Genomic DNA, 12389 nt, shown 5'->3' on the forward strand with positions numbered 1-12389 from the left:
TGCAGGACGCGGAGCTGCGGAATCCCAGCGTCCAGTGAACGTGTCATGTTGTGACACTTTGTGAATGAAGCTCGCTCTTTATAGACACTCCTGCGTGACGTATGCTCCCAAATATGACGCGAGGGAAGCCCATATTTGGACCGAGCGGTGAGCGTGCACACCGGTCTGAACCCGGAAGCTGCTCCGCTCTCTGCGCCTCATGCTTCAGCTTCAGTCCGGCGCTCGGACCGGCGCCGCGGTCTGTCCGCTGGACCGCGGCCGGCGAACGAGCACAGACAGCAGCACAGACAGCCACCATGACCGGAAACCCCAGGCACGCGTCACGGCTCCGCTCAGCTGTTATAGGCGCTACGCCACATGGCCAGCTTCCAGCTCCGTCATCACTTCCTCGAGCCTTATTTGGATGTTTTCCTGTCTGACTGCCGGTGTGGGCCCCGCCCTGCAGGTCAACCTCTGCAGCTGGAAACATCTGTCACAAGTTACTGTGTGGGTCTATGTCCTTCTACATTGCATTTTTAATGAGTTATATTAAACTAATAATAGTTTGTGGTTAGAAGATAATGTGATAAAAAAGTGTTTCTAATGTTCAAACATCAACCAACCAGTAGGATCACAGTGCATCTGCTTCACTTACTGGTACTGATGTACTGGGAGTGTTAGAACCACACATACTTTCATACTTCATACTTTGATCCTTCAAGTAGCTTCATCCTGTGAAATAAACGTTTATTAGGGAACAGATAGTTTCCAGATTTACCTTGTGACAGCCCCCCCCCCCCCCCCCCCTGGGATTCAAACACTGACCACAGTGACTCTACACTGTTGTGTGGTGCACACTCTCCTTAAAGTGACGGATAAGGGAAGTTTAAATCAACGTCTGGTTGGTTCAGTTGATCTCTAACTCACCCAGAACATCTCAATGTCTCCAGACTCATCCTGTCCCCAAAACACCAGATGACTTCAGTCAGTGTGTGTCCTCAGAGACAGTGTGTGTCCTCAGAGACAGTTAGTGTCCTCAGAGACAGTGTGTGTCCTCTGAGACAGTTTCTCTTCAAGAGGCTTCTTCACTTCACGTCCAGGCGTCTTTTTAAGAAATCTCGTGGTTATAGAACAGTTTGATATTCGCTGTGAAATATGAGGCTCTACTGTCCATGTGTGTGATTGGTTATACACAGTAAACCCCGCCCCTTTCATGTGCATGCGCTCAGATCATGATGAAGAAAACCTGAGTTAACTTAACCAGTTGATAACCAGAGTCATGTGACCACTGAGCCTGACTTTGATTGTTATGTGTTGAAGTCCCTTTGTAGTTCAGCCGCTGGTTTAGTTTCAGGTTCAGTGAACTCATTTGGTTTCTCCAGCAAACAGACGTGTGTGTTCACCTGCTTTATAAAGACTATGACAGAATCCTGCAGCAGAAATAGAACAAAGCTGAGATGTGTTGGCATGTGGCAGCAGGCTGCAGGAATACCAGCTGCATTTAGACTGTGAACACACACACACACACACACTGGAACTTTCCAGCACTGTGTGTATATATAACCAGCAGAGAGGCAGGACATCACACAGACAAACAGACTCCACACCGAAGCTGCGGATCTAAAACCAGAACTTGAAATCAACAGACCTCAGGATGTTGTGTCCCAGCGTCTTCCAGCCGGCCCCCGTCACCATGAGGCCTTTCCTGGACCTGCACTGGCCCGTCCGCAGCCTGTGGCCCGAGACCCGGCCACTGTTCTACCACATGGAGCAGGAGATGATCCGCCACATGCAGGAGGTGAAGCAGAGCATCGAGCACATGGAGAGGCTGCACCAGAAGATCTTCGACGAGATCGACAGCAGCTCCGGCTCTAAGGGCGTCTTCATGCCCATCGCCTTCCAGGACCTGGGGCGGGATGGCAGCCGCTTCGCCCTCAGCCTGGACACGAAGGAGTTCAGCCCGGAGGAGCTGTCAGTCAAACAGGTGGGCAGGAAGCTGAGGGTGAGCGGCAGGACGGAGAAGAAGCAGGATGATGGGAAGGGCTCTTACTCGTACCGGTGTCAGGAGTTCAGGCAGGAGTTCGACCTGCCGGACGGCGTTGAACCTGCGACTGTCAGCTGCTCCCTGGCGGGAGGCCGGCTGCAGATCGCGGCCCCCAGGGAGGGGCGCCTTAGCGATGGGAAGGAGAGGGTTGTCCCAATCAATGTCACCTCGGCCCCGGCTATAACCTCTCTGTCCCCGACCAGCGAGGGTCCGGAGGGGAGCAGCTCGTCCTCAGAGACCAGCACCACAGACACAAACTGAAGCAGCTGTTCACACGTCTGTGGTTTCAGTTTTACTGAGGGAACAGTGATGCTCAGATCACAAAAATAGTCCTTCAACATTTATAATAACTTCATGACTCATTGAGGTATTTAATGTATGGTGTTAAACTTACCAGAGATCAGAGTGAACCATCTTGTTTGTGAAACATATCTTTGATAGATGAGGGAACGTGATCCTGATTCTTTTCTTGCACTTTGATTTTGAAAAAGTATCTGTTTATATAATAAACTTTATTTTTAGTTTATTTCCGTTTCATGTCAGGAGATGAAGTGAATGTATTTTGGTTTAAACGGATGAAAGTTTGTTGAATAAGAAACACAAAGAGCATGAATCAGTTTTTACTGATAAACTGACGTCTTGTTTAACAGTTTCTATATAGAGCTAATGCTAGCTTGTTTGTAGCTAGCTACAGCTGGGAAATTAAATGAACTCGCCTGTATGAAGTTGATTTTAAAGTATTTGTTGATAACATTTATCTCCACCACAAAGATTTATTTATAGAAATCTTTTCAACCAATCCCGAGTCAGTGTCAGCTGTCAATCATGACGTCTCAGCCTGTTTTTATATCATCAAACAACTGATCAAACCAAACTGATCACAAACACTTCAACAATCTTCTGTGAGATGAGTCACTTTCTCAACCAAATCTCTGCCAGCTGGGGGCGCTGCAGGGGCTGTAACTTCAACACAAGGCTAGCATCAGTTATTTTTGTAGCAAAACAGCAGCGTCAAATCCTGTGGTTGCATATTGGTGGTGGGCGGGGTCTCATTTTTCATTGTATAAAGATTAAGTACTGTACATTAGACATGAACTCGTGAAGATTTGATTTGAGCAATGAAGAAGGACAGGACGCCAGTTTCTTCTTTCTTTGTAAAATAATTCTCATTAAACTTAATTTATTCACAAACTGCTTTTCAAATTGCCATATTGTTTTTTCCTTTTAATCACATACAATAAAAAACATTTCTAAAAGACGAGAGATGTCCGAGTCTCTGCGCTAACTTTGTACACGACCGCTCATCCTCCTCCTGAAGCTTTTTATTTTTTCTCCTAAACACGATGTGTTCATCATCATCATCATCATCACGACATCTCGCCGCGCTCAGATTAGAAATATTAAGAAAAAACAGCAGATAACCAACAGAAGGACTAAAAATTTAACAGCTACAGTACACGTTTCCATTTCTTCTCCGTTAGTTTTGTCTTTACCTTTTTTTCTTTTGAACATTTTGATTTACAGAATAGTAGAATATGTTCAGTTAAGGCGTATGCTGGGTGTAATGGACTGATCTGCAGAAACAACCCTACGAACATGGGGGTGGATGGAGGGGGGGGGGGGGGGGGGGTGGATCAGTGTGTGATCTCTGTCATAGGCCACATGTGGGGACAGGTTCAAGTTGAGTTAAACCTCCAGGAAATTAATGCAAGTCTGGGTCCCCAAAGGTGCCCTATGACAACATGTGTGTATGTGTTTGCTGGGACATTTCTTCTTCTCAAAATTTAGTTTGTTTCTTAAATCTGAGCAAATTCATCCTTCAGTTTTTTTTAAACAAGTTTGTCACACAGACAATCTGTCTATCGTCAGATCAAACATCGAACAATCCCAACTTTAATCACGTTCATTTTTCTCTTTAAAATAATCATCTGAAAATTTAACAGTTAAGTCGCAAAAATAGAAATATGATAATCCATCACAGTCACATTTACATTATTTTAGTTCTTTTTGGCCAAACACAAGTTGCAGTATTTTTGGTGCATTCAGGGACAATTTGAAATCTGATTTCTACAACACTTTACCTGATTGTTTTTCATAATGGTCCTGTGTGTAATGGGGACTAAATGGGGACAAAGTCTTTGTTTCTGTGTGTAATGGGGACATTATATCTAAATGTGTGTAATGGGGACATTACGTCAATAAAAAGTGACATAATATGTGTGACACTGTGACACTCAGTCAGTTTGTGTGTGTCACTGGGAATTAGAGTCAGTTTGTGTGTGTCACTGGGAATTAGAGTCAGTTTGTGTGTGTCACTGAGACAGTCAGTTTTTGTGTGTTACAGCGGCTGTGTGTACATGTTTTGTAATGTTCCTGTTGATTGTCTTCTGGAGTAAAGTTTGTCTCTGAATATTTTTTTAGAAGCTACTCTGAATGACTGCATCACTAAAGAGAGGTCTGAAGTTTCAACCGTCTCACCACGTGACAAAAACACTACCGTAACAAAACTAAAACACAACTGTGATGGACTATCTGAACGCAGGCCGCAGGTAAGGACATCAAAGGCAGTTTGGAAGAAAGTAAATGAATCTGATTTGATCAGCAGGAATGTGAAGACCAATCATGTAAAAGAAGAAGCCACGTTGTCCTAACGCATCTGTCAACAGCACCAACGCAGGGAAAATGTTCGAAACCTTTAACGTGTAGTATTTGTTCTCTCGTAAAAATCGGAGCAAAAATGAAAATCACACGACTTTCATCTGCTTTCAGTCACAATCACACCCAGTGGCTCTGTGGATCCTCAGCGTCGAGATTAAATCCAGATTAAGAAAGTTGTAACGTTTCTCTGATCAGACTCTGAAGCTACTCGTCTTCACTTTAACACAGACGGCTTTTTCAATAAAACACATAAAAGTTTGTTTACGCTTCTCAAATTAAGATATAATTTATTTTCTGATATTCACAATGAAACCTTATTAGACCACCTCAACAAAGGTTGAGAAAGAAGGTCAGAGATTTGAGTTGTATTATGTTTGAGGAGCTCTGATCTGAACTGAAATGGTTTCATTACTTGCAGCTTAAGAAAAATATTCAAAACAAATCACCTCATTGACAGTTTTATGTCAACGAAACAAATCCTCATTTTCATGCAGCAGAGGTTTTAAGATTCGTGCAGCAGTTTGCATTTCCTTAATGTTTCTGAATATTTAGTTGGAATTTGGTTTAAAGTTTTAACATGTGACTGCGGAGCATAAATGACAATCTGGATTTAATCTGGACACAAGTCACATGACCACGCGCACACACACACACTCACACACACACACACACACACACACACACACACACACACACAGTGGGTATTTGTAGTGAGGTGGGAATGTGAGAACACTCAGGTGAACAACAGCATCAGTGGCTACCTGCCCTTAGTGTCACCTGATGGGATGACGCAACAACGCACCAGCTAACCTGAACGCATCACTACACCAAGGTCACATGACTGAGACAAGCAGTGGTTTTAACAGCTGAGAGTAAATAAAGTTAAAGATTAAAATGATGATCAACATGTTTTATTTAGTATTGAATCAAAACTGATCAATAGATGTATTTGACTGTTAAATCAGAACCACTGATTAATAACTGATCAACACAAGCAGCTTCACTTGTTATGTATTAATCAATATTCATCTTCGAGGGCTCAGTTCACTTTGGTCACACGCGTGTTAAATGACAGGATCTTATTAAAGTTTAACATGTTTTGTTTTCTCCTGTTTATTTCATGGAGCATCTTTTCTGTATAAAAAGTTGATATGTATCATCACTATGTCATATCTGTGTCGACCGAGCTCAACCAATCAGACGCTTGAGACCATTTGTACTCTTCTTTGTTCTTCACCCTCATAATGAAGGTTTTAAAAGAGACGTGATCATATTTTATTCTGAATTCACAGTTTGTCTGCTGCTGAAATAATTCATTAGTGTTTGTGTTTTAGTTTAAATAAAGAGAAGTTATATACATGAAGAACATTTCATGAAACTTTTGCTCTGGATTATCATTTTTCTTTGTTGTGAAAAAAAAGTAATTAACTAAAATGTTATGACTAAACTGGAACTGAACAGAACAAAATTTAAACTAAAATGTTTTTAGTTCTTTTTCATGTTGTTTTTAAATGTTATCTTAAACTGTCTGATTTGAACTGACCCTTTAGATCCTGAGCATGTCTCGGTTTGTGGTGCGGTGGAGTAGGAGGGCGAGTCGGCTGGCGGTGCGCTGCGGAGCCTCATCAGACTGACGGGTTTCTCAGTTGCTATGTGCTGGAAGACACCTGGACGCCAGGAGGCGGAGCCGCTGATGGACACCTGACATTCTGAGTCCAGTCAGAGATATGGACCTTAACGATGAGAGAGCAGCGTCAGGCGAAGCAGAAGTTAATCTTCTGGAGGACAACTTGCAGACTGGGACTCAGAGTGTCGAGGTTTCCATTCATCGCAGGCGACCAGAGTTTCACCTCTAACATCCTGGTTTTCCAATTTAAACAGCAGAGGGTTCAGAAGCGGCGGCGTCACATCATCACTGTTGTCAGCTTCCTTAACCTCAGCTCATCCAATGAGAGGTGTTGTTCCTGAGAGCCTTGCTGATTGGTGGCAAGGAGGCGTAGAGTGTTGAGATGAGGGTAGTCCAGGAATGGGCAAGGGGTTCGGATACTTTCAAAATAAAACTAAAGAAGTGAAACAGAGAACAGCCTTCCATTTACAAAGACGTCAGTTTTCTTCTATTAAGTTCAAGTCGAGTTCTGTACAGTCCCTCTCAAACACCGCCTGCTTGGCGGCTTCGCGCTCGCCAGCTTCCTCCTCCCCCTCGTCCTCATCGTCGTCCTCGCGGCACTCCTCGTCGCTCTCGCTCAGGGGCCCGATGCTGGTCCGGCCCAGGCACTCGGCTGGAGAGCAGGAGCGCCGGAAGTCGCCCATGAAGGACTCCATGCCCATGCAGACGTCCCCGCCGCAGGCCAGCCTGCCGCCGCCACGCTCCAGACACTGCGGGTCGATGCTGCGGGTCTGCAGGGAGGACAGGAGGGGGGGCAAGAAAGAAATAAGAATTTATATTTACATCGATCAATAAGAGAAATTATTCAAGTGTTTCAAATCAATCAGACCAAAGATATCAAATAAAACTGAGAAACTGATCAGATGTTTGTGATGAATCACTAATGTAGAATCCATCAGAGCGTACCTGAGTCATCTTGGTGAAGTCGAGGACGGGGCGGGCACACGGCCGGTCGGGGTCTCTCCGTCGCTTCAGACCCGGTTTGAGCAGCAGCAGGTCACATGGCTGCGAGTGGCAGCGCGGCAGCTGCGGTGGGAGGCTGCGTCGCAGAGAGGACGGCGTGCTGCAGGCTGAGGATGGCGATGCGGGCACTGGGCCCCCCACAGCCCCCCCGACAGGCACGGGGCCACCGGTCGGGGGCGGCGGCGGCGCCTGCCTCGGCACGGGAGGTGGAGGCAGGAAGGTGGAGGCTGCAGAGTCTCTGATGAGCACGGGGGAGAGAGAGAAACGCCTCTGAGGAGGGGGAGGCGGGTGGAGGGGAGAGGGTGAGGAGGAGCAGGAGGAGGGGGAGGGAAAGAAGCAGCAACAGGCCCCGCCCCCTGCCGCTGCCTCACTAGCGTCCCAGGGGAAGCTCCATGGCAGCGGCGAGTCCGGAGACAGCGCCAGGCTGAAGAAGGTGGGGCTGGACGAGGAGTGCAGCGACGAGTTCAGAGAGGAGCTGGGAGCACGGAGAGGACAGACCCCGCCCCCAGCCGCACCTGCCCCTATAATCCCTCCTCCCATCCCTGCCCCCCCACCCGTAACTCCTCCCCCTACTCCGCCGTGGCATTGCTGGCGACTGACGGGGGTCCAGACCCGTGAGGCGCTGGGTCGCCAGGTGTAGCGGCAGCGGGACAGGTCCTCGGGCACCGACAGTGAACGGCAGTGGCGTTTGGGGGGCGGGGGAGGAGGGGGAGGGAGGCCGGGCGCAGGAGGCGGTGCTGCCGGTGCCGCTCCGGGCAGGGACAGCTCTGACGCTGAGGTGCTGGGCGCCAGAGGCCGGTGCTGCGGAGGCGGGGGGGCGGTCCGGTCCTCCTGCAGGTGAGCATCGGGCGGCACCAGCGGCACAGGGCCAGGCGGGAAACTAGAGCTCAGCAACCCCCCCTGCAGGCCGGACTTAGAGGGAGGGCAGAGCTGCCAGTAGCTGCTCTCTGAGGTCACACACAAACACACACACAGACACACACGCACACACACAATTTGTGATCAGTCATGTCATGTCATCATTGTGTTATTATATCATTATTTTGATAAGTCTTGTTTGTTTTGACTCACCAGGCATCAAGCCATGAGGGGGGCAGCACTCAGCGAGGGTGTGGGGGTCCAGCCGGGACTGACAGAGACAAGAGACACCAGGTCAACAACACGTCTTCCACATCACACGTTAGGGACATAGGATCAAAGCCATGCTGCACCAGTTATTTATCTTATCTTTGAACAAACAAGTCTTTCTCAGACAAATCCGATTGGTTTTATGTTTGTTGATATTAAAAACTTTAGATTTAACAAATTTATAAGCTTTTAACACGCAGAAAATATTTATGTTTATATTTGACGGGAATTAAATTGTGCTAGTTTCTTAATTGTAGTTCTAAACACTTGGTTGCATTTGTTTTCCTTCAGCTTTTTAATAACACACAACAAAATATTATCTTTATTGTAATAAAGACTGAGGTCGAGGAGCGGACACAGATTGTCTTGGAGTGACACCTAGTGGACACAGGATTGAACTGCAGCCTAAACTCAGACCGAATTCAACTTTTCAATGCGATTTTTCTAAAAGAAGAATTCATTAAATTGACGAATCATCCACAGAGTTTGTTTCTTGAGACGGTTTATTGTTCAGAGACGTAAACTGTTGAGTCTGAACAGAAACTGAGACTTTAGTAAACGATGACGCGTTCTCTTCCTGATTGGTTCTCCTCAGTCACATGACTCGATCAGCAGCAGTGAACACAAAGCGTCGCTCACGGACTCTTCACCCTCATTGGTCGATGGTTCTCTTGTGACTAATCATCCAAATGCAGAGGAGACGATATGAACCAAAGGGTCAAAGGTCGGTTTAGTGTTCAAATGAAAACACAATGTCGATGTCACGTTAGTGTAGGTGTGAGCTGACGACCTGAGAGTTCTACACCTGTGATTGGTTCTCTCAGGATGTTGTCAGCAGATGTGATCGTGGCATGTGACAGGTTTAGAGCGGGGGGGGGGGGGGGGGGGGGGGGGGGGGGGTCAGAGAACTCACCAGGTAGAAGTCCCCTGGCTCAGCAGGGTCGCCTTCCAGAGTCTTCCTCAGGTTTTCCACCAGCAGCGTGACCACAGCATGGTGGCCAGGGATGGGGGGGCAGAGCGGGGAGATGGGGTGGGGAGGTGTGCAGTAGGTGGGAGGGGGAGAGAATGGGGAAGAGAGGGGAGGAGGAGGAAGGGGCGAGCCACGCCCGTCTGTGCGTCCAGCCGTTTAGTCAGTGGCAGGAGGAGGAGGGGGTGAGGCCAAGGGCTGAGACTCCTCCTCCTCCTTACAGCTCAGGGCCAGGTAGCCCCGCCCACTCTCACAAGGACATGGTCATTGAGCAGTTGCCCCGGCAACGGACCTGGAGAGAGGGAGACACATGTGATCATCAAACATTCAGCTGCTCCTCAAACTGGTCAATCAATCAATCAATCAATCAATCAATCAATCAAATCTATTTGTATAGCCCATATTCACAAATCCCAGTTTGTCTCATAAGGCTTTAACATGGTGAGACATCCTCTGTCCTCAACAAGAGTCAGGACAAACTACTAAAAACCTTTTAACAGGTACAAACACATAGAAACCTCAGAGACACATGTGAGGACCCGTCTCCCAGGACGGACACAAGTCAACAGATGTCAAGTGAAGGAAACATCAAGATTAAAGTTGTCAGCAGCATTGATGAGGGGAAACATCTTGAAGGATAACTTCAATACGACATGTCAGCAACCAGCAAGACCAGGATCCACCATCCAGACCAGGATCCACTATAGTCCACAGTCATTGTCCACTGACACTTATTACTGACGGATTCACATTCTCATGAGAGCGATCACAGACCGGATCAGAACAGGCACCTGGACCACCACCAGAACGTCTGCTACGGGTTCCAGGTTGTATGACGAGCTTCAAGGTGACTGCTCTCTGGTTGGGTGGCTGGGTCAGAGGTGCTGTCCAATCAGCAGTGACGTGTATTTAAACCTCGTCACACAGTGGATGGTAAAGTTCTCCACAGACTCAGCAGCTGCTGTAAGGACAGACACTGGACCATCAGGTGTGTAGGTATGAAACCAGCTGCTGTAGTTCAATGTTCAGAGAACCTTCAGTCTGAGGGTCGGAACCAAACCAGGTGTGAACGGCTCCGGAGTCACGTGTCACACAGAGGCCGATACTGGGAACACTCAAGAACCTTATCTTGTAAATATACTTATTTACTTTTGGTTCCTGACAGAGAGAAGGTCAGGGGCTCCTCCCGTCAGGGGCCCCCCCAGTCAGGGGCCCCTCCAGTCAGGGGCCCCTCCAGTCAGGGCCCCCCCCCAGTCAGGGGACTGTCCTATGATATATGATTATTATTTCAGTTGAACATGTGGGTTAAAGCCTCTGAGCGTGGTTTTGATGGTGATGGAGGTGATGGAGGTGATGACGATGGACGTGACATAGTGATGGAGTTGATGGTGGTGATGAGGTGATTGAGGTGATGAAGGTGATGGTGGTGATGGTGGTGATGTGAGGTGATGATGATGATGATGGAGGTGATTTGAGGTGATGGTGGTGATGGTGGTGATGTGAGGTGATTTGAGGTGATGGTGATGATGGTGATGGTGGTGATGTGAGGTGATGATGATGATGATGGAGGTGATTTGAGGTGATGGTGATGATGGTGATGGTGGTGATGTGAGGAGATGGAGGTGATTTGAGGTGATGGAGGTGATGGAGGTGACTGGAGGTGATGATGGTGATGGAGGTGAAAGTGATGATGGAGCTGATGATAGTGTTGGAGGTGAAGAGGTAATGGTGGTGATTTGAGGTGATGGAGGTGACTGGAGGTGATGATGGTGATGATAGTGATGAGGTAATGGAGATGATTTGAGGTGATGGAGGTGATGATGATGATGAGGTAATGGAGGTGATGATGGTGACGGAGGTAATGATGATAGTAATGATGGTGATGGAGGTGATGATGATGATGGGGATGGAGGTGATGATAGTGATGGAGGTGATGATGCTGATGATGGGGATGGAGGTGATGATGGGGATGGAGGTGATGATAGTGAGAAGGTAATGGAGGTGATGGGGATGGAGGTGATGATAGTGATGGAGGTGATGATGCTGATGATGGGGATGGAGGTGATGATAGTGATGGAGGTGATGATGATGATAGTGATGGAGGTGATGATGCTGATGATGGGGATGGAGGTGATGATGGGGATGGAGGTGATGATAGTGAGAAGGTAATGGAGGTGATGGGGATGGAGGTGATGATAGTGATGGAGGTGATGATGCTGATGATGCTGATGATGGGGATGGAGGTGATGATGATGATGATGTTCGAGGTGATGATGATGATAGTGATGAGGTAATGGAGGTGATGATGGAGGTGGAGGTGATTATGGTGATGATGATGGTGATGATGGTGATGGAGGTGGTCCGGGGCAGCCGAGGCCTCGATGCAGCCTGAGCCGAGCCGCGCACTCACTGAGGCCGCTGGGCATCTCCGGCTGCTGCTGCTAGCTCGTGGCTAACAGATCCTATTGTATTCAATGAAGGATGCTAACACGCCCAGTTTCACAGCCGAATACATGCGAGGTGTCATTTTGAAACCGAGACTCGAACACAGGAGAAAATCCCGATCTGTGATTTATCTCCTCCGGTGAATCCGCGGCCCAGCGGCGGGAGCTGCTTATAAATAATGTGTCATGTTATTACAGTCAAGGTCGGCACAATCAATTCAGCCATCTTGCTCTCTGAGACCGACCTGCTGCCGAGCAGCGAGCCTCCTGCTCCGCCTCACAGGCTCCGGGGCCCCGGGCCGCTCCGCCCGCTCTGCGGGGCGGACGGAGCCTCACCGGCCGCCCCGCCTGCGTCCAGGAGCCGCAGCTGCTAACGGCAGCTAACGGACCTGCTAGCAGCGTTAGCCGCAGATTTCACAAACAAACCCCGAACATCGGTGCAGCTGTCGGGGGGGGACCGTCGCCCCTACCGGCCCGCCGCTCTCACACGGTGTTTCTGAGAAGAACCGAACCGTCCGTGGGGCCAAGTCACCGCACAAA

The 12389-nt window shown here is 48.2% G+C and overlaps 2 protein-coding genes across 2 annotated transcripts; one reads left to right on the forward strand and one right to left on the reverse strand.

Annotated features, from left to right (window-relative positions):
* Positions 1-1633: 1633 nt before the first annotated feature.
* hspb9l (heat shock protein, alpha-crystallin-related, b9-like) lies at positions 1634-2781 on the forward strand. Its single transcript, XM_053441159.1, has one exon. The coding sequence runs from the start codon at positions 1634-1636 to the stop codon at positions 2282-2284; it is 651 nt and encodes a 216-aa protein (XP_053297134.1). The 3' UTR covers positions 2285-2781.
* A 382-nt stretch (positions 2782-3163) lies between these two features.
* Positions 3164-9523, reverse strand: fam53c (family with sequence similarity 53 member C). The gene is made up of 4 exons (XM_053441138.1): positions 9352-9523; positions 8382-8439; positions 7254-8257; positions 3164-7078 (listed from the first exon to the last, which is right to left on the reverse strand). Exons 2-4 carry the CDS (start codon positions 8386-8388, stop codon positions 6785-6787), a joined length of 1305 nt encoding a protein of 434 aa, XP_053297113.1. The 5' UTR covers positions 8389-8439; positions 9352-9523; the 3' UTR covers positions 3164-6784.
* Between the last annotated feature and the right edge of the window lie 2866 nt (positions 9524-12389).

Source organism: Pleuronectes platessa, chromosome 15 (genome assembly GCF_947347685.1).
Source record: "Pleuronectes platessa chromosome 15, fPlePla1.1, whole genome shotgun sequence".
Taxonomy (NCBI): Eukaryota; Metazoa; Chordata; class Actinopteri; order Pleuronectiformes; family Pleuronectidae; genus Pleuronectes; species Pleuronectes platessa.

Excerpts from the sequence above, each read along its gene's own strand:
- hspb9l (XM_053441159.1), top strand. The coding sequence starts at position 1,634 with ATGTTGTGTCCCAGCGTCTTCCAGCCGGCCCCCGTCACCATGAGGCCT.
- fam53c (XM_053441138.1), bottom strand. Across the intron at positions 7,079-7,253 it reads ACTTCACCAAGATGACTCAG|ACCCGCAGCATCGACCCGCA; the intron begins GTACGCTCTGAT and ends TCCTCCCTGCAG.